The sequence below is a fragment of the Chenopodium album genome, chromosome 21 (genome assembly GCF_948465745.1).
Source record: "Chenopodium album chromosome 21, dcCheAlbu1.1, whole genome shotgun sequence".
In the NCBI taxonomy this organism is placed as follows: Eukaryota; Viridiplantae; Streptophyta; class Magnoliopsida; order Caryophyllales; family Amaranthaceae; genus Chenopodium; species Chenopodium album.
In genome coordinates, this window is record NC_137854.1 from 27,855,869 (window position 1) to 27,877,504 (window position 21,636).

At 34.6% G+C, this 21,636-nt stretch overlaps 2 protein-coding genes across 2 annotated transcripts; one reads left to right on the plus strand and one right to left on the minus strand.

Moving 5' to 3' along the window:
* Window positions 1–2,459: 2,459 nt before the first annotated feature.
* Window positions 2,460–14,593, minus strand: LOC145600594 (uncharacterized). The gene is made up of 3 exons (XM_081656482.1): window positions 13,813–14,593; window positions 3,314–3,415; window positions 2,460–3,247 (listed from the first exon to the last, which is right to left on the minus strand). The coding sequence occupies exons 1-3, from the start codon at window positions 14,591–14,593 to the stop codon at window positions 2,460–2,462; spliced, it is 1,671 nt and encodes a 556-aa protein (XP_081512608.1).
* Window positions 14,594–18,241: 3,648 nt separating this feature from the next.
* On the plus strand, window positions 18,242–19,055 carry LOC145600595 (uncharacterized). The gene is made up of 3 exons (XM_081656483.1): window positions 18,242–18,410; window positions 18,499–18,573; window positions 18,679–19,055. The coding sequence occupies exons 1-3, from the start codon at window positions 18,242–18,244 to the stop codon at window positions 19,053–19,055; spliced, it is 621 nt and encodes a 206-aa protein (XP_081512609.1).
* The last annotated feature ends 2,581 nt before the right edge of the window (window positions 19,056–21,636 follow it).

Below are 21,636 nucleotides of genomic sequence, written 5' to 3' on the forward strand. Positions count from 1 at the left end.
AAGCAAGAAATTAATATGCAGCATCAATAATCAACCAAATTGATTCATTCGATCCCTTCATATTAAATTATTAATTATGGATCCCCAAGAACCCTAGAATTAAAAAACTCGCACATTATCAAATCTAAACTAATCAAAACAACTAAATTCAACAAAATTAAAGTTAATAAACAATTAAATAAAGCGATAAAAAAGAATAGAAATAATACCGAATGAAGGAAAATACTAAAATTGGAATTAATGATCTCTTGAGTTTTACAATGATCCAAAACCAAAAGCTCTCTAAAAATCTTAAAATCAAAACTCAATCTAAAAAAAATGTATCTAATAAAGGTTGAACAAGGGTTTTTTTATATTAATCCTCAAAAGCAAAGAAAATAACTAATATCATAAGACTTCAGAATAGCATGTGCCTGATCGGGCCTGCCTTTTTTTTTTGCTCTTTCGCTAGGCATCCGTTCGATCGGGCAATCTATGGCTCAATCAGGCGCGCGCTCGTCCATGGCAAGTTCCCAACTTTTAGGCTTGAATATCCAATTAGCCCAATATTCTCTTCCTTCCTTAGTCAAAAAACTTAGACCATTTTCATGAATTGAGCCCTTAACCACCGAAATCTTCGTCCTTGGGCTACAAATTATTGGGTTTCATAATGTCCAACATCACATAGAACAAAACCCTCCCAAAATCTGCACACAAGTTATTATAACTAACATGCATATTAATTACGTGCTAATCACATAACTAATTAACTCAGAGAGAAAACAATTATACCTTTGACACGTTCTTCGCTCTCACGAGCTCTTACTTGAATGCCAAAGCTCAACACACGCGTAACCTACAACTCTCACCTTTGGGATCGACCCGAATGGGGCCTTACCCCGAAGCTTAGTCAGGGCTAGACCAAGATTGTACTTAGAGTAACGAAAGTGTTCTCGCTTATGGTGTCCTTCAAACAAGTGCATTATTTTGATAGAGGGTTCGTAATTATTCGAAAGCTAATTATTCAGTGAGGTCAAGTGATCAAAATGCCTAGCTGGAGGTCACTTTCGATTAGTAATATTAATGTATAATTAATATTACAGCTTAATCTTGACTGAACCCTTCGGGTCACACCCAATCAAGTAACCGATTTGATACGGTTAATTAATGAGTCGTTAGAGTATTATGATCAATGACGTCGGATATCGAGCTAGGAACGTCGAAACCGAGCGTCTCAAGTGGAGTCGAATTTAGGAAACGACACGATGGTAAAATCAAGCAATCAACAAAGTCACAAATACCCCTAGGATCGGAATGCCTTGAGCAAACCGAGTGCTAGGGGCATCGCATCTATACAAGGCAGCCGCACCAAGCCGAGGCTGCTCGTAGCACACGTGCTAGCATCATTTGCTAGCAGCGCTGGATGGTGCGGCATGACCAGTTAGCCATGCTAGCAACGCCAGCAAGGCCAGCAGCTAGCAGCTCATTGGGCCTTGATAGCGCTACAAGCGTAACTGATGTGAAATAACCAAGGAAAGACAAGTAAAAGAGGAAAACTTCAAACAAGCACAATTTCCAATGCAACAAAATAAGGCTAACCTATCTCTAAATCACAAAGATAAATGAAATAGGGGTCTTAAACAAAGCTAACACTAAGTAAAGCTAGGATTAAGGAGTAACCACAAAGATTACAAGGTAGCAATCACAAAGAAAGCAAGATAATCACAAAGATTAGAAAGTCTCTTTGATTACAAAATCAAGCAAAGTTCATCATTAATTGATTGCAAAAACGTCTTAAAACAACTTAAATAGTTCGGAAAAACTGACTGAAAAACGGGAAAAGGTTCGGCCGAACTCAGGGTAAGTTTGGTCGAACTGCTGGGTAGGTTCGGCCGAATCTTGGGAGGGTTCGGTCGAACTGTTCTGCTCTTGGTTCGGTCGAACTTTTGGAGTTTGACCACTGCTGCAAAACTGACAAAATCGGGTTTGAAACTTCTTAGGTGGTTCGGTTGGACTTCCTTGGTTTGGCCGCACCAACCTCTTCAATTCTTCTTGTCTTCAAGTGTGATGATGGTTAACCCCGAAAGGTGACCTCTAAGGAGCTTGGCCCGACTTCGTGTCACGACACGTGGCACATCTTCCACTTCTTTCACCAAGTTCCATGCACTCGCGTCAAACCCCTCCTCTTCAAAAGGAATTGCCCTCAATTCCGGATTATCATCACCAATATCATCTTCAAAAGGAAAAGGAGCAAGATCACCAACATTAAGGGTAGCATGAACTCCAAAGTAGCCCAGTAGTTTGAGCTTGTAAGCATTAAGTCCAACTCTCTCCACAACTTCAAAGGGGCCTTCGGATCTTGGCATGAGCTTGTTGTTTCTTTTAGCTAGGAATTTTTCCTTCCGAAGATGGAGCCACACAAGATCACCTACATTGAATTCCCTTGTCTTCTTGAATTTGTTTGCCCTTGCCTTGTAACTCTAATTTGCCTTCTCAATTCTCTTTTTGACATCTTCATGAAGCTTTTTCATCGTTTCAACTCTATCTTTTGCCTCAAAGCTCAACTCCTCTTGAGGGATACTAGGAAACAAGTCAAGTGGTAGGCGGGCATTGAAACCATACACTACTTCAAATGGTGTTTTCCCGGTAGCTATGCAATGAGAGCGGTTGTAAGAAAATTTAACTTTAGGTAGCTTAAGATCCCAATCTTTCATGTGTTTGCTAATGATAGCTCGGAGAACGGTGGACATGGTACGATTAGTTACCTCGGTTTGGCCGTCGGTTTGAGGGTGACTAGAGGTACTAAACAAGAGCTTGGTCCCCACTAACTTCCACAAGGTCTTCCAAAAGTAGCTCAAGAACTTAGGATCTTGATCTGACACAATACTTTTTGGAATGCCATAAAGCTTCACCACTCCTCTAAAGAACAAGGTAGCCACATGAGAAGTGTCATCAGTCTTGTGGCAAGGAATAAAGTGAGCCATCTTGCTAAAACGATCAACCACAAAAAACACGGAATCATTTTTCCTTTGAGTGCGAGGGAGAGCAACCACAAAATCCATACTAAGATCTTCCCAAGGGTGACTAATGACTGAAAGAGGAGAGTAGAGTCCTTCACGGAATTGACTCTTAGCCTTGTGACAAGCTTCACAACGAGCTATCACATCTTGCACATCACCAAACATCTTGGGCCAATAAAAATGTTCTCGAAGAATGTCATATGTTTTCGCAACCCCAAAGTGTCCGGTTAGTCCTCCTTGATGAGCTTCTTTAACAAGCAACCGTCGATGAGAGCATTTTGGAACACAAAGTTTGTTTCCCTTGAAAAGGAAACCCTGTTTCACCATGAAAGAGCCATCGACCCCTTCCTCACACTTCTTCATCAACCCACCAAAATCCTCATCATCGCTATACAACTCTTTAAGCAACTCAAACCCTAAAAACTTCGCATCAAGAATAGTGATCATACAATGCCTCCTAGAAAGAGCATCGGCGACAACATTGCTCCTCCCTTCCTTTTACTTAGAAGAGAAAGTGAATGATTGGAGGAATTCAACCCATTTGGCATGCCTTGCATTGAATTTATGAGAACCATTGATGTACTAAAGAGATTCATGATCGGAGTGTAGCACAAACGGTTTAGGCCTCAAGTAATATGACCAATGATCAAGAGCCCTCACAATATCATAGAAATCCTTGTCATAGGTGCTATGTCTCATTCTTGCTCCACTAAGATTCTCACTAAAATAAGCAACCGGTCTCCCTCCTTGCACAAGAACCGCCCCAACTCCAACCCCACTAGCATCACATTCAACCTCAAAGGGTTGATCAAAATTCGGAAGAGCTAAGATTGGAGCCTCACAAAACTTCTTCTTGAGGGTCTCAAAAGCCCTTTGAGCTGATGGTGTCCATTCAAAAGTTCCCTTTTTCACGCACTCGGTTTCCGGGGCCAAAATAGTGCTAAAATTCTTCACAAACTTTCGATAGAAGGAAGTTAGACCATGGAAACTCCTAACTTAAGTAAAAGTGGTAGGAGTAGGCCAGGATTGAATGGCCTCCACTTTACTACGGTCCATTAAGATCCCTACATTTGAAATCACATAACCAAGAAAAACAAAACTATCCACCATAAAAGTACACCTTTTCAACTTGGCAAAAAGCCGCCTACTTCTCAATGTTTCAAATACTTGCCTCAAATGTTTAACATGATCAAGTTCACATTTGCTATAAACAAGCATGTCATCAAAATAAACAACAACAAATTTACCAATGAAGGGGCAAAGTACCTTGTTCATGAGCCTCATGAAAGTACTAGGAGCATTAGAGAGCCCAAATGGCATAACTAGCCACTCATACAAGCCTTGCTTTGTCTTGAAAGCGGTCTTCCACTCATCTTCTTCACGCATGCGAATTTGATGGTACCCAATCCTCAAGTCAATCTTCGAAAACACTTTGGAACCATGTAACTCATCAAGCATATCATCTAGTCGGGGAATAGGGAAGCGATACTAGATGGTGATGTTATTGATGGCCCTACTATCCACACACATCCTCCATGTACCATCCTTTATCGAAACCAAAAGAGCTAGAACCGAACAAGGGCTAAGGGATTCCCTCACAAATCCTCTTTCAATCAACTCACCAACTTGTCTTTGAAGCTCTCTTGCTTCATCGGGGGTACAACTATAAGCCGGTCTATTAGTGTAACACCCCCAAATCTCCCTCTACGGAAATACTAGTATAATACATATAATTATACCGTAAAGATAGACTTGGACGTTTTACCGCCGCGTGATTACGCAAGGCTACTTAAAATACTTAACTCAATAGCAAAACTTGCAGCGGAAACTCAACTTTCTTTTATTAACACTTATAAAAATAGTAACATTGTTATGAGTACTCAAAATAAAGACAAGGCTAACATTCCTAAACTAGGTGAAGCAAATCCCGGGACTCTCATATTCTCATTCATGACTCCACCTGAAAATAGTCAACACTGCTTACCATTACGGTAAACAGGGCAAACCAAACCAAAACAAATAAGAAATACGGATTAGCAAATTGTGCTAAGTACGATAAGTGCAAGATAATGTAAACTCAATTTATTTTGCAAACATGCTTTAAAACCAATTCTAATAATTAATCCAATAATTCCAAACTCATGATTCAAAACCAATTTCAATAATAATATTCAATAGTCAAAATAATAGTTGATAGAACCTATTCCTTTATTAAGAACCAATTTCTTTTAATCCAATTCCTCACCCAAATGTGCACACCCCCCAAGCTAGTCTCCTTATATTACAAGGCTATTATTGAGGAAAGACTCGGTCATACAAAGTCCAAGGCCTTATCAATAAACCAAATCCGCATAGTGGGATTACCAACATGCTTATAAAGCATTAATAATAATAATTCAATGATTCAAAAAATCTTTTCCAATCTAATAATTCTAATATAATTCAAACTACTTTTTAAATAATTCCACATGCTTTTAAAATCAAAACCTTTTAAATAATACTTGAGAATAAAATCTTATATTAATAACTTTTCAAAATAAATTACTCTTCCTTGAAAAACTTTTTTATTTAATTCAACAAACCTTTTAAAATCAAATCCCTTAAACATGATAAGTAATTCAAACCATTCAAAACATGCTTATTCAAACCAAACACTTTCAAGGTATCTAGCCACCTAACGTACCTTGATCCTTGCTTAGCAAAATCACACAAAAGGGATCTCAAGAATCTTGATCGAACACACCCTACAAATATATATAACCTTAATCAATATAAGGTTAACAAATAATTAAAAACCCCCAACTATATGTACATGAACCTTTTAAATTCTTTTCTCATAAACATCATTAAAATCTGATTTTATATAATTAAAACTATTCATAATAATATTTTATAAATCCCCCATAATAATAGTAATTAATTGAATAAGAGAATAGAAGAAGAAAAGATAAGAAACCAAGGAAAAGAGAAGAATTAGATTTGCGTTGGAAAGAATAGGCAGAACTTGCAGAGGATGTAACTCCTTCAATATAACTCCGAATTGGGTGATTCTTGAGTCTAACCTCACGGATTTTTGAGAGGAACAATATTTTGTGAAACATCAATACCCCAAAAATTAACCAGAAGTGCCCGAAAATTTGCTTCAAAGATAAACGAGATGATTTGTGTAAAAAGAGGAGAAGAAAAGAAGAGAATTGGTGTGAAGAATGTGAGAGGTATGAAGGGGTATTTATGGGATAGCTCATGCAAGAATTATGGTAAGAGAATGTGGGAAGAATTGGCAAGTAGGGTTTATGGGATTACTTGGAGAAGTTAATAAAAGATATATGGAAGGTTTTGATATAAAGGTGATTGTGTATAATTAAATATGAAAGGTATGTTTGTCATGAAAAAATAATATGGCAATTGGAATTAATTGGGGAATAATTAAGAGGAATAAAAGGCAAGAGAATACGATGATCAAATATTAAGAAGATGGAGAAATAGAATTAAGAAAAATAAGAGATTTTGGGAGATAATTAAAAATACAATTTTACCAAAATAATTTCCTCCAAAATAACATAAGAGGGCCGAAAATCTTGAGATTTCCATAGCTCAGATTTTCGGATTCCCTTAGTAGTATTTAGGAAGATTTTTGCTCGGTTTTAAGGAATAAAATAATTATGTAAATAACATAGAATAATTAATTAATTAAATACCAATTATTCACCAACAAAATAACTAAGAAAAATCAGATTTCCTACACATAGGAAATCCAAATTTCCTAGCTAATTAATGGGAATTTTCGGACATATTAATTAATTAATAAAATATAATTTTTGCCTTAGATAAGATGTCCGAAATATATAAATAATCCGGTTTTTAAATAGGATAAATGGATAATAAATCTTATCCAAAATAATAATTAAATTTCAAAATGGTTTTGGCACCAAATTCAAATATCATTTTGGCTCCAAATAATAAATTTACTAAAATACCCTTTTTATAAAATAATTCCTAATTAATTAATTAGGAAATTACATATGAAAATACGGGGTATTACAGTCTACCCCCCTTAAAATAAATTTCGACTCGAAACTTAGCCAAAAGAAACGAAAATCATTTTTAATTTATTGGTTCATGCACATCCTAACTTGACTCGAGACTCTTGACTGAAAGACTCAAAATTACTCAAAAATGACTCGAAAAGCAAACGCGCGAAACTCTATCGCTCTCTACCCCCTTAAAAGGAGTTACGCCCCCGTAACTCGACCAACACCTTAACTCATTAAATAAATCAACTATATTCACAATTTATCACCAATCATCAAGTCAAGTAAGGGAAACCAGAAAATTTCAAACATTCATCAAAAACTCAATCATCTTTTATCATAACTTCAAATTCCTTAACCTGGTTGTTATAATCCATAACTCATCTTTAAGGTAATTCATTCATAACTCATTGCAATCATTGATTATTCCATCGTTAATAATTTCTCTATATCAATTAACTTTGTCATCAATCTCTTAGAGTAAAATCCTTTAAGTAACCATCCAACCAATCATTCCTTTTACTAACTTCAATAAATCCCTTCACAAGGTACTATAAACTTTGAACAAATTCCTTTATCTCAAATACACCCTTTCACTTGAATTGACTCAGAATCCTCTAACTTTTGTATTAAGTTTCTTCAAAGATTCAACCATCAATAATTTTGCTTTAATAATCACCACAATACTCTTCCTCACACAATATGGATATTTTCCACCTTTAGACACAAACGATCATAAATTAATGCTAATATCCAATTTGTATCTCCCAAAAATAAACACCTTACTCCAATACTTATATAGAACTAATTCAACTCATCATTACCACGAATAATATTTCTTTGCTCAACATAAATCATATTCCAAAAAATTAGTAAAGACTTGATAGCACAAATCCTCCAAATATTCATGATAACAATCCAAAATAACTCCTCGTTTATCCCATGTTAATCACACCAAATCCTTTAATCCCAAAATAACAACTCAGCCATATTGACCATATGTAAAACTCGTATGATCCAAAAAACTTGTCACCTATCACATATAATTGGAAACCTATTTCCCATTCTTGAAAACATAATTCCTGGTTATTCACACCATTCCTAAAAATTAAATAGAATACACTATGAAAACACTTAATTCATTCCAAAACATAGAAAAATTGAAACAAGAATCACTTCACTTAAGATATTTATTGAAAGCATATAAACTAATTCAACCACTTAATATGAATTCTCATAATCAAAGTCTTTATTAGAAAGATCATAATCTAGATCATCATAGTTTACCTTACCATACACTCAATAATCTTTAATAATTGGGCCAAGTTTAGCAGGATTCGTAGTTGGGTAAATTGGGTTATAATCACTGTAATTTGGAGTATGGCTTGAGCTTTGAATTGGGTTATAAATTGGGCTATAGTGTGGGCTAGAACATCTACAAATTGGCTTAGAATCAATAACATTGGACCTTTGGAGAAGGTGGGTGATATTTTAGACTTGGTAATATTTATATATGAATATGAACTTTAGGCCTTTTACAATGTGAAAATTGGCTTTTAGGCTTGGACGCCTACAGGAGGTAGGAGTCTCATAACTTGGATTAAGAGAAGGAGAAGGATAATTCTTATGCTTTTCAAAAGGTGGTATGGATTCATCAATAGAGGAAACAAGATCTTTGTAAAGTCTTGGATAAAAAAAAGAGTAGTTGGAAGTTCAAGTAATGAAGTTGGTCAAATTCTTTCAAGGTTTGGTTCTCCCCAACTTTTGTGGTTCCACAACTCTCCTCTTAGGTTCATATATGGTCATGTTTAAAGTAGTACAAATCACTTTTGAATTGAGTCAAGGTTGCTAGCCACTTTCCCTCATGATGGTGCTTCTCATCCTCATAGAAAGGTTTATACTTTTTAGCTCTTGGTAAACGGGTTAGAGATAATAGAACTAGCCATGGTGGTTGAGTAAACACTTCAAGGTCAAACTTCTCAATAAGAGGTAGAACAAGGGTGGTTAATTAACGGGTATTAATCCCTTCACCTTTCCAGTAATAATTATTAAAGAATCTACTTCTTTACTTCATCGAACATCTATTTAAACATATAGTAAATTAATTCAATAGACGCATTAATGTTATTCCACATAAGCTATTCAATTCAAAACTCAATGAATTCCTTGTATAAATCAACAAGTATAACTTAAGATGACTCAACTATGAGCATTAAAATAACATAATTTTCGAACTTCCCATCACCTTTCAATTAATTTATTCTTCATATCATCAATCATTTTTATCTTGTTTACACATAAATCATCAATTTTATGGTATTTCACATAAGCAACTTAACTCTTTAATTCCATTTGCATTAAGCAATTCATAACTCAATGATAAACCAAGCACACTCAAGATCACCCAACCATGGGCAATAACTCAAAATTTCGGACCTCTAGACCATACTTTAAGGTGTTTTAACGCCAACTTTAATGCACACATAATCGCACACTCAAGTTTCAAATAATTTCAATTCTTTTAATTTTCGAAAATAATAAATATGTACTTAAATCAAGATTAAAGGACGGTCAAGCTCGCGTCTTCCAGGAAAGTTACCTACGACGTTGAGGAGAGCCTTTCCTAGACAAAGAGTTGTACCCATTATAGGCCTCTGTAGAGAACTCGAGCATCCTTTTCTCCTTCATTGTTCCACAAATAGGAAAATAGTTTTTAAGTAGAAATAAAGCTTTTGACTCTCACACAAATGCGAAACTCTATCTATCCTATATGCCCTTCTTAAGTCTACCCACAATTTTTAGTATTCCCAATTTAATCTTTTTAGGACCGTTACAACTGGTACCACTTTGTAACACCCCCAAATCTCCCTTTACGGAAATACCAGTATAATACATATAATTATACCGTAGAGATAGACTTGGGCGTATTTGTAATACCCTGTATTTTTATACGTATTTTATTTAAAATATGTATTTTGTAAAAGTATTTAAATAATTTTAACGCTTTAATTATGGTATTTTAATTATTTATTCTATGTAAGTTTGGAAATATTTTATAAAAATAAAGTTTATTTTATTAATTATTTTATAAAAGTTGGGGCTTATTTTAGGAAAGTATAATTTTAATAAGTTTTATTAGGGAAGGGATTAGGAAAATTAAAAAAGGAAAGTTTAGGAAAAAAAGGTTGGTAGAGAAGGGGTACAAATATCCCACTTATGAGGCAAATCAACTTTGCCTAGAGTGGAGAAAACCCAAGGTAAACTTCTCTCTCCCTTCTCCTTATTTTTCTTTCTTTTCTTTCTCTTTTTCCCCTTCCCCTTTCCTTTTTTCGGCTGCCCTTTTCCCCCCCCACCACTGCCGACCATCGGCAGCAGGTGGCCGCTGCTACCAGCAGCCGGCAGCAGGTGGCTGTCGTGCCCTCTTCTTCCCCTTTTTCGATTAAAAAAATTAATCTTTATTATTAAAAACTAATCAATGCTTAAATCTTATTGTTAATTATGAGTTTTGGGATTGGATTTTGATGTTTGATTATAAGTATTATGTTAAGTAATTTTCAGATTTTGTTTTTAATTAAAAAGCCCAAGTTTTGAAACCCTAGGTTCTTGATTTATGAATTATTGAAGGATTATGATGTATAATGAGTTAGATCTTTTATTAAAATGTTTTAAGGCTTAATTACAACAAGTTTTAATTAAAATAAAGTGCTGGAATTTTTAGTAGAGCATTTAAAATTAAGTTTCTTTAAGAAATTTCAATTACCCATTAATTTGGGACTTAAGTATGATGTTTTAAATATAATTTCAGCTTATTTTAATTAATTTATGAGGGGTTTAATAATAGTATATGTTGCTGGAAATTTGTGTAGAGTGGATTTTAATACTCTTCTATGATTTTAAATTGTAGGAGACTTCGAAGTGAGCAATTTCTATTAGTCGTGGCGATTTTAAGATCGTATTCAAGGTACGTTCGCGTACTTAGCATATTTTGGTGTTGTAGTATCATGCTAGGCTTGATTTAAATCAATTACAAGTAGTAACATGCTAAGGTTTATGTTTGGAATTGTGGATTATTGATGTTGGTGATTGAATTGTGAAGCATGATTTATCTGTGATGGTTTATGGATTGGAAAATTATATTTTGGCATGATTATATGGACTACACTTTTATTTATGGCATGTTAGAATGCATGTTTAATTAAACTGTACTTTGGCTTGGAATATTGTAAAGGAATTTTATTATGGTTCATATAATTTTTATTGATGCTATAAGCATGAGAAAGGAGATATATAAGTGTCTATGTACACGAGGAATAAATTGTGTGTTGGTGCCTTCGTGCACTTAAGGTGTTTTTAACACCGAGGGATAGGATTTGTGGCGCTCTATGAGTTTAAGGTGTCTTTGACACTGAGGTAGATTAAAAAGGGTTCAACATTAAATATTATGTGGTCACTAATTACTCAAGAATTTAATTGGTTGTTTGATTGATTGAATAATTATTGTTGATGGAATTATTGTGCTTTGAGAGTCATCACCAAGTTTAATAATATATAAATAATGTAAAGTGAAAGAGATTACGCACCAAAACTCTTGGAACGTATATACCTCGAGTATGAACTTATGGGGGAGTAATGTGACTTTATATTTGATCATAACTTCTACTGGAGTACAGGACGCTGTACATTCCTTTTATTTATTATTATGCGCAGGAATTTCGCCACCTATGTGTGGTTTTGATGCTGGCACGGTTAGCTCCCGTGTTAATAACCTCAATTTAATTTAGGGGAGTTAGAGTTGGAAACCCGTTCGATGCGTAATCAACGCTAAATAAATTAGTTAGTGTCTAGTTGAAGAGTCATGTTGAATGTTGTGTGTATTTGTTAACAGGTGCATTGAGGTAAGTGTGTGTTGATAGGTGAAAGCATGTTAGTGTGTTTAATTACGCTTATGTACTCAGCTTTGCTGATTGTGGGTGTTTGTGTGTTTTGGCCATGTCTTTATCTTGGCCCTATGATGACCCATTTTTAATGGAGGTTAGTGGAAACAAGTAGAGATAAGCTTTTTAGGTATTGAAGCATATTCATGACGGGGCATGAGTGAAGAGCGAATCATGCTAGTTTTCATTAGTTACGATGTGTTTTACACTTTAATTATTCATGAGATTATATATATGTGGAACTAACATCAAGTTTTGGTTTTCAGTTTAGTTTTAATAAGGGCCTTTAATGGTTCCAAGTTGTAGGATTTTTATTTGACTTCATTTGCTTTTGGTTTTAACTTTACTTTCGTTTGGTTGACTTTTGAGTTGACTTGTTTTGAACGATTTTTGATTTTTGTCTTCCGCTGTGTATCTTTGATAATCGCCTTAGCCGTTTTCACAGTGGCGGTAATGTCTTAGAATTTTCTAAATCGTATTTTTAAGTGTAAGATAGGTATTTAAAGGAAAAGGAATTTCTAGGGTGTTACAGTATTACCGCCGCGTAATTACGCAAGGCTACTCAAAATACTTAACTCAAAAGCAAAACTTGCAACGGAAACTTAACTTTCTTTTATTAACACTTATATAAATAGTAACATTGTTATGAGTACTCAAAATAAAGACAAGACTAACATTCCTAAACTAGGTGAAGCAAATCCCGGGATTCTCATATGCTCATTCATGACTTCACCTGAAAATAGTCAATACTGCTTACCATTACGGTAAACAGGGCGAACCAAAACAAATAAGAAATACGGATTAGCAAATTATGCTAAGTACGATAAGTGCAAGATAATGTAAACTCAATTTATTAGTAAACATGCTTGTAAAACCAATTCCAATATTTAGTCCAATAATTCCAAACTCCTGATTCAAAACCAATTTCAATAATAATATTAAATAGTCAAAATAATAGTTGATAAAACCAATTCTTTTATTAAGAACCAATTTCTTTTAATCCAATTCCTCTCCCAAGTGTGCACACCCCCCAAGCTAATCTCCTTATATTACAAGACTATTCTTGAGGAAAGACCCGGTCATACAAAGTCCAAGGCCTTATCAATAAACCAAATCCGCATAGTGGGATTACCAACATGCTTATAAAGCATTAATAATAATAATTCAATGATTCAAAAAATCCTTTCCAATCCAATAATTCCAATATAATTCAAACTTCTTTTTAATTAATTCCACATGCTTTTAATATCATAACCTTTTAAATAATACTTGAGAATAAAACTTTTGATTGCGAAGTTGGATTTAGGCGTGTGAGATATCATTGGAAAGATCTGGATGTCAAATTTCTAATGCCGTTAGAATTAGGTTAAAATCTGTTATGGATCAAAAGTTATGGCCGTTGGAGTGCAAGGGTGTCGGTTTTGGGCCCGGTTTAATAATTTGATCATAACTTCTTCGTTTTGGCTCGAAATTGGGCTTATAATATACAGTTGGAAAGCTCTTTGAAAGAGCTATCCATTTGTATAGGCCTTGCATGAGGTTTTGATGGTTGGTTTATTTGTTTGGCTCGGTTTTTCAACAATGTAGGTTCCATTGGATCCAATCATTTCATTTGACGCATTTGGGTCCGTTATTAATCAAGTTTAAACATGTATGAACACGTTTTAGGCCTAATTAGTAATCGAACAAGGATCTAAGACAACTTGGTCTCAAATATGGGTTTTAAGTTACTTCATAATGCTTTTCATAGTCCATAAACACTTCAACTTTGATCTAGCATGAAGAACGAGTTTTTGTAACATCATCGCACTTCCTTTTCGGGACAAGAGGCCAAAAGTAGGTGTCTACAATCGGTAGTTGCAAGATTGAGCTTGCTCACTAATATTTTTGAAGCCACATTAGTGCAAGAGCCACTATCAATGATAAGGTTGCAAACTCGATCCTTGATGGTGCAACGAGTTTGGAAGATGTTTCCCCTTTGCTCTTCCGCCAAAGGGGTGGAAATGGAGTGAAGTGCCCTCCTCACAACAAGGATTTGACCCTCATCGGCTTCAACTAGAATCTCATCCTCTTCATCATATATAGGGTCTCCAAAATCCCTCTTCTCATCTTCGTACTCATCATCATCCATTTCACGAATCATCATAGCTCTACTATTTGGGCACTCATTGGCAAAATGTCCATAACCTCTACACTTGTAGCAAGTCTTCCGATTGCTCATCTTGTTGTGATCATCTTTGCTAGAAGAGTGCATGGGAGCCTTGCCTTTGTTATCCTTGGCAATGGGCTTGCTTGTCTCACCCTTTGGAGCAAAAGAATTCTTGAAGGTAGGCTTAGGATACCCACTAGCACTACTCACCTTGTCATACTTCTCAAACTTCAAAGCCTTTTGCACCACTTGACCAAAACTTTCATGGGCACGCACATCAACCTTTTGCCTAAGCTTTCTTTCAAGACCACCAATATACCTAGCAATCTTACGCTCCAGTGCTTCTCCAATTCCACTCATGATAGAAAGTTTTTCAAACTCCCTATTATACTTCTCTACCAACATAGTTCCTTGCTTAAGAGAGTTCAATTTAAGATAAGCATCTTGCAAATAATCTTTAGGCACAAAAGCCTTATTCATATGTTTCTTCAATTGTTCCCAAGAAGTGATTTTCTTCACTAGGGCTTCTGCTCTTTCTAGGACTTCTTCTATTTCTCCAAGACCTCAAGAAGTCTATCAAACTTCCTTTCTAGAGCATCCAATCTAGAGTACTCATTATAACCTTCATCATCTTCATAATAGTATCTATCACCCATGTTGCTAGATAGAAAGCTTGTATCTTTGAGAGAAAAATATCAAATTTTTGTGGGAAAAGACGAGATCTTTTGAGAGGAGGAAAGAGAAATTCAAAAAGGTAAAAGAGGAAAACTTCAAACAAGCACAATTTCCAATGCAACAAAATAAGGCAAACCTATCTGAAAATCACCAAGATAAATGAAATAGGGGTCTTAATCAAAGCTAACACCAAGTAAAGCTAGGATTAAGGAGTAACCACAAATATTATAAGGTAGCAATCACAAAGAAAGCAAGATAATCACAAAGATTATGGTAGAGAGAGAAAGTCTCTTTGATTACAAAATCAACCAAAGTTCAACATTAATTGATTGCAAAAACGTCTTAAAACAACTTAAATAGTTCGGAAAAGCTGACTGAAAAACGGGAAAAGGTTCCGCCGAACTTAGGGTAAGTTCGGTCGAACTACTGGGTAGGTTCGGCCGAACCTAGGGAGGGTTTGGTCGAACTGTCCTGCTCCTGGTTCGGTCGAACTTTTGGAGTTCAACCACTGTTGCAAAACAGACAAAATCGGGTTTGAAACTGCCTGGGTGGTTCGGTCGGACTTCCTTGGTTCGGTCGCACCTCTTCAATTCTTCTTGTCTTCAAGTATGATGATGGTTAACCCCGAAAGGTGACCTCCAAGGAGCTTGGCCTGACTTTGTGTCACGACACGTGGCACGTCTTCCACTTTTTCCACCAAGTTCTGTGCACCCACATCACTAGCAGCCCGCAATGCAAGCATTGCTTGCTGGGCTGTGCGTGCACCCGGGCTGGCAACTAGGCCCATCCGAGCACCAAGCTGCCAACAAGGCATGCCTTGGTCCTCAAGGCTGAGCGCCAGTTGGCAGCTCGTGGGAGATACCTTTGGGGAGGCAGTTTCTGAGGGAGCTTTGGGGAGCAATGGAAATGGTTCCCCCACCTTGTTGATTCTTGAGTGCTTTGCCTTTTATTTGATTTTCGAATTAAAAATTAAATTGGAAAAAGCCACTTTATCAATTGTCCCACATTGATGGGAGATTAAAAGCCTCAAGGGATTTCATCTATAAATACCCATGCTCAAGTCATTGATGGAAAACCACTTAACACTACAAGAAAACCATTTATTACAATGACTCAAGTCATTGTGAAAAGTTAAATGTCGTTGCAATAAAAAAGGTTTTGCAACGACTTGTCGTTGCGGGTACATGCATAGCGAAAGGTTTTGCAACGACATCTGTTGTTGCGAAAAGTAGCCTATTTTGCAACGACTTTTGTCGACACTGTACAAAAGTCACAAAAGTTGTTGGAAAACATGAGTAATCTGCTTGAAAAATGTTATATTTCAACTACCTTGTTGTTGCAATATGTTAAATTTATTTTTAGCAATGAAAAGAGTTGTTGCAATACATTCTTCTTTTGCAACGACTAAGGTTGTTGCGAAAAAATTATTCATAATAAAAAAAAATTATCGAAAGATTAATTATATTTTTAATTAAGCATAAATTTAAATATTAATTAAATCTTGCAAACTTCTTACAAGATAATAAAATCAAATTCTCTATATAGATTTTTGAATGTATGCATTTCCTAATATTCCACTAATAAAGAAAACCTCCAAAGAGTCCAAATTCTAATGTATTTTAGAGTTCAAAAAATATACAGAGTACATTGCTTGATAGTTCACCAAAAGCTCTACATGTAATGACTTCAAATATAATATTAAAATGCAAATTCTTCCATTCTTCAATTCACAACCCTACATATATAATAAGAAAAAAAATTATTATTTCTTTATTCTTATGTAATTTATAATGTATACACAAACCTTAGTGAGTAGTATACAATGAGTAACTTGGTTCATAAGGTAAAAGTAAGAAAGGAGACATTCAAGTGGTGTAATAACGAGTATATGTTTCATTAAGACAAGTTACACATGGTCAAGCAATTGAATGAAAGTGTCTCATACCATGTTCTGAAACTTTGTTCTATTACGCGAATACTTGATGATTATGCTCTTCTATGCTTCACAAAAACAGAGAAAACGTAGGAAACATAACTTGACAATAAGAAAATATCTATAAATCATGTTATCCTAATCTTGTATGACTATATCAAGGGGCTCATAAAAAGAAACTTAGCTTGAGTTAACCAAAAAGTAGAAACAAATTCATACAACATTGAGAATTAATTTAACACTACCTGCACAAGATATTTGGTAACACTCTGGATTCCTCTATTATATAAAGTATAGAAAAAACTCAAGTAATTAAATTATGTGGGATAGTAATATATGGTAAAGTCACAATCAACTAATTTAATGAGGGCTCTTAAGAACAACTAAAAAATTTCGTTATGTTAAACCATGAATTACAATTTACAAGATTTGTCAATTGAGATTTGTGAATTTTAGTTAATTTATTTTATTTACATGTTCTCTACTTTAATACTTATATCTCTTTAGTATCAAAATAGCAAGAATAATTTAGATTGATTTATCTAATTCAACCTTTAACTTCAATTTCAAAATGAAAAGAAAAACAACTTGAGATATTTCAAGTTTTTTTTACTAAAAAAACGTCTACTCTAAATCCTCCTCCTCCACAAAATGATACTCCTCCACTAAATGATCTACCTTCTCAAGAAAGTGAACCAAATAATCCTTCACGTACTAAAAGAAAATTTACAAATTAAAATTCCCAAGAAAGTGAACCAAATACTCCTTTACATCATGCAAGTGAAAAACATTCTTCCCCATCTCACAATTTCCCTTAAAAAAATGAAGATGAGCAATCTATTTCTCAAGGTGGTTCGGATCCTAGTGCTCAAATGGGTGAAGGAAGATTAAGTGCACTTGATATTTTTAATCTTCCATAAGACCCTAGAAAAGAAGAAGGAAGTGTGATTTTCATCCCGATGATAGGGATTTAGTGCGGAGAACATACATTCAAGGAAAGCCATGTCAACCTAAAGATCATGTGTTTCCTCAAACAATTTTTGGGCCTAAAAACGTTGATTTTGTGTTAAATGGTTTGATACTTGGGCAACTTGGCTTGAGTGTAGTGTTGAGAAAGATGCTGCCTTTTGTTTCATTTGCTATCTATTTAAGGATGGTAACACAACAGAAGCCAATGCTTTTGTTAAGGGAGGTTTCAAATATTGGAATAGAAGAGACACAATTGTAAAGCATGTTGGTGGACACAAAAGTGCTCACAATAATGTTGTGATTGCTATGATTTTTTTCATGAATCAAATGAGTAGTATTCCGTCGCTTTATCAAAACAAACAGCGGAAAACGTGAGTGTTTATCGTAAGAGATAGGAAGCTTCAATTGAAACCATCAGATGACTATTGTTGCAAGGGTTGCCTTTTCGTGGTCATGATAAGAAGGAAAGTTCATTGTCTAGAGGTAACAATCTTTCGTTATTAACTCTTCTTTCAAACCATGATCCGGAGCATTCCAAAGTTGTTTTTAAAATGGCCCCTGGTAATTGTCAACTTACTTATCCAAGTTTCCAAAAAGATATAATCAATGCTTATGCAAAAGAAACAACTAAAGCAATATTGGAAGAACTTGATGGTAGATTTTTTGCTATTCTTGCTGATGAATCTGCCGATGTTTCCGATAAGGAACAAATGGCACTTTGTTTGAGATTTGTTAATAAAAGGGGGAAGTGTGTGAGCGTTTTCTTGGTATTGTGCATGTTCCTGATACTAGTTTTTAACTTTCAAAGCTGCTATTGAGTCATTACACATGGAACACTCTTTAACTTTCTCTCAAGTTCGAGGTCAAGGTTATGGTGGGGCAAGTAATATGCAAGGTTCAATCAGTGGCCTTAAAACTATAATTTTGAATGCATGTTCTCAAGCATACTTTGTTCATTGCTTTGCTCATTAACTTCAATTGACACAAGTTGCTCTTGCTAAGAAAAATTCATATTGTGGTTGGCTTTTTGTTGATGTACTTGCACCTCTCTTGTACTTAGAGGGAGGTTCACCTAAGAGGAAAGAATTTCTTCGAGAAAGACAACGTCAAGGGGTTGTGGAAGCATTATCCTTGGGTAAAATTGAATCGGGAACTGGTTTAAATCAAGAACGTGTCTTATGTAGATCTTGTGATACTCGTTGGGGATCTCATATTAAAACCATTTTAAATGTGCTTGATTCATATCCTTCAACACTTTTATCACTTGATTCCATTGCAGAAGTATCTGACACACTTGATTCGAATAAAGCACAATCTATTAAACACTTGTTGATGCCATTTGATTTTGGCACACTTGATGGTTGATATATTTGGAATTACAAATGCGTTGAATGTGGCATTGCAAAAACATGATCAAGATATTGTAAATGCAATGGTCATGGTTGATGTAACCAAGACTAGTTTACAAAAGTTAAGAGATGAAGGATGGGATTCACAAATGGAAAAGGTCACTTCTTTTATGGCTAAATATGACATTGAGGTTCCAAACATGGAGGAACGATATGTTGTTCCTGGGAGAAGAATGTATAAAGGTAAAGGTCCACAAGTGACTTATCTTCATCATTTTAGAGTTGAAGTTTTTCTTAGTGTCATTGATCTTCAATTCCAAGAACTTGAAAATTGATTTCCCGAGGTAAGTAAGGAATTACTTGTGTGTATTTCTTGGTTTAATCTTGCAATTCGGTTTCATTCTTTAGACAAAAGAAAGTTAGTTCAATTTATCCGGATGAATTTTCAAGCTCTGATTTATTATTTTTTGACCATTCACTTGACAATTTCATTGTTAAGTGAATTTGAAAAGTCTAAGTGAACTTTCTACGTACGAAACTTGTTGAGACGGGAAAGTTTGAAACTCATGATCGAGTCTACTTACTTTTGAAGTTAGTGTTGATTCTTTCCGTTGCAACGACAAGTGTAGAATGAGTATTTTCCGGAATGACGTAAGTGAAAGATAAATTGCGTAATAGTATGGGTAATCAAATGTTGAATGATTGTTTGATTACTTAGCTAGAAAGAGATTTGTTTTATAATGTTAGCATGGACGATATCGTAAGTCGTTATCAAAACATGAAAACTCGTCGGGAGCAATTGTAATAAAATTAGTACTCCCTCCGTCCCAAAAAGAACGACCCATTTGGCCAAAACTTTGTCCCAAAAAGAATGACCCATTTTCATTAAAACACCCACCAATTTGCTACAATATTTGAGCAAAATTAGCTTCCCATATAAAAATTTGATTTTCCATGTTATTTTATTACTTGCTCTCTCTATATTTTACAAACCCCATGTAAATTTATCTTTCCAATATACTTTTACTTCTTTTTACTTAACTTCCTTAATACCCGCGTAATCTACCCAAATGGGTCGTTCTTTTTGGGACGGAGGGAGTACTTTTTTGGTTGTAATATATTTTTTTAGTTGTTGTAATATGGATTTGCATTACTTTATGAACTGAACTTTTTTATGTATTTTTTTTGTTAATTATTTAAGCTTTGACTATATTTTGATATATTATACACGGTTGATGGACGATGGGACAACGTATTAATTAAATCCTGGATCCGCCACTGTCCGTAGTTGGTTGCATGACACTAACAATGCATATTTGGTTCATATTTGTAATCATCCTATCTAATATCAATCATGTCATCTACAAATTATGAGAACTTTGAGGTTAAATAGATTGTTCATTAGTTAACATAAACCGGTTAGAATTACAATTGGTAATGGATAAGAACCTACTTTGGTTGATCATTTTACAAGTTATCAATTCAATTTTCTGATTCTCATTAGATTTTAATAGTAGTAATAAACTAAACAACAGATTAATATTGTAAAAGAAAAAAATTATCATCTAAAGAATTAAAATAAAATTGCATACATTATAAAAGGAGTTGGTTTACATCTTATTTAAATAGATAATTTCCTCTTCAAATCGAGTTCTGGTTTAAATTCAGGTTATACGTAGTTTCATCAAGAATCAACACCATCTCAAAGTATTACCAAATCAAACCAGAATCAACTCATGCCGACTACTTAAGATTGAACTCTATGTCACTGAACCTTGTCGCTCTTCTTTCTTTCCTCACGTAAACCTCTAAACGGGATTTAAAACGACATTATTTTTATTAGCTTACGAAGTTAAAATAAACAAGATTAAAAATGACATTACTGTTATTACATTATGAACCTAAAATAATCTAGATTTAAACGACCATTATTGTTATTATCTTAAAAAAACTTTTGTGTACACCCGGTTTACACTAATATTAGTGTACATCCAACAGTATAAGGGTAACTTTTGGTCAATTTGGGTTAACTTTTTGCCTCTGTTGGGTAACCTTAAACCCGATACATTTTTATGTAAATAGATAACAAGAAAATTTTTATTAGGGTACTATAATTACTTTCAATCACTAATATCTAATTTTTAGTCACTTAAAATATGATTTTTACAAATAAAGCATAGATATCTTATATGTGTACTGGGTTACATTTTTACACGGGGTAACTTTTATGTATATTTAAGGGGTAACTTTTAATTAGGGCCTGTTCTCATTGACTGAACTCAGCTGAACTGAACTGAACTGAAATGAATATTTTATAAGAGAAGGAAATTAGGAGCTGAACTGAACTGAACTGAACTGAATTCAGCTGAACTGAACTGAACTGAACTAAACTAAACTGAATTTTAACGTAAGAGGACAGACCCTTACTTTAGGGCAGCTTTATAACGGATGTACACTAATTATTGTACACTCGATTTTTGTAAAAGTTTGTGTGATATTTTTATGAAGTTAAAATGAACGAGATCAAAAATTATATTATTATTATTACCTTTTTTTTTTTTTGAGGGAAAACATTATTATTATTACCTTTTGAAGCT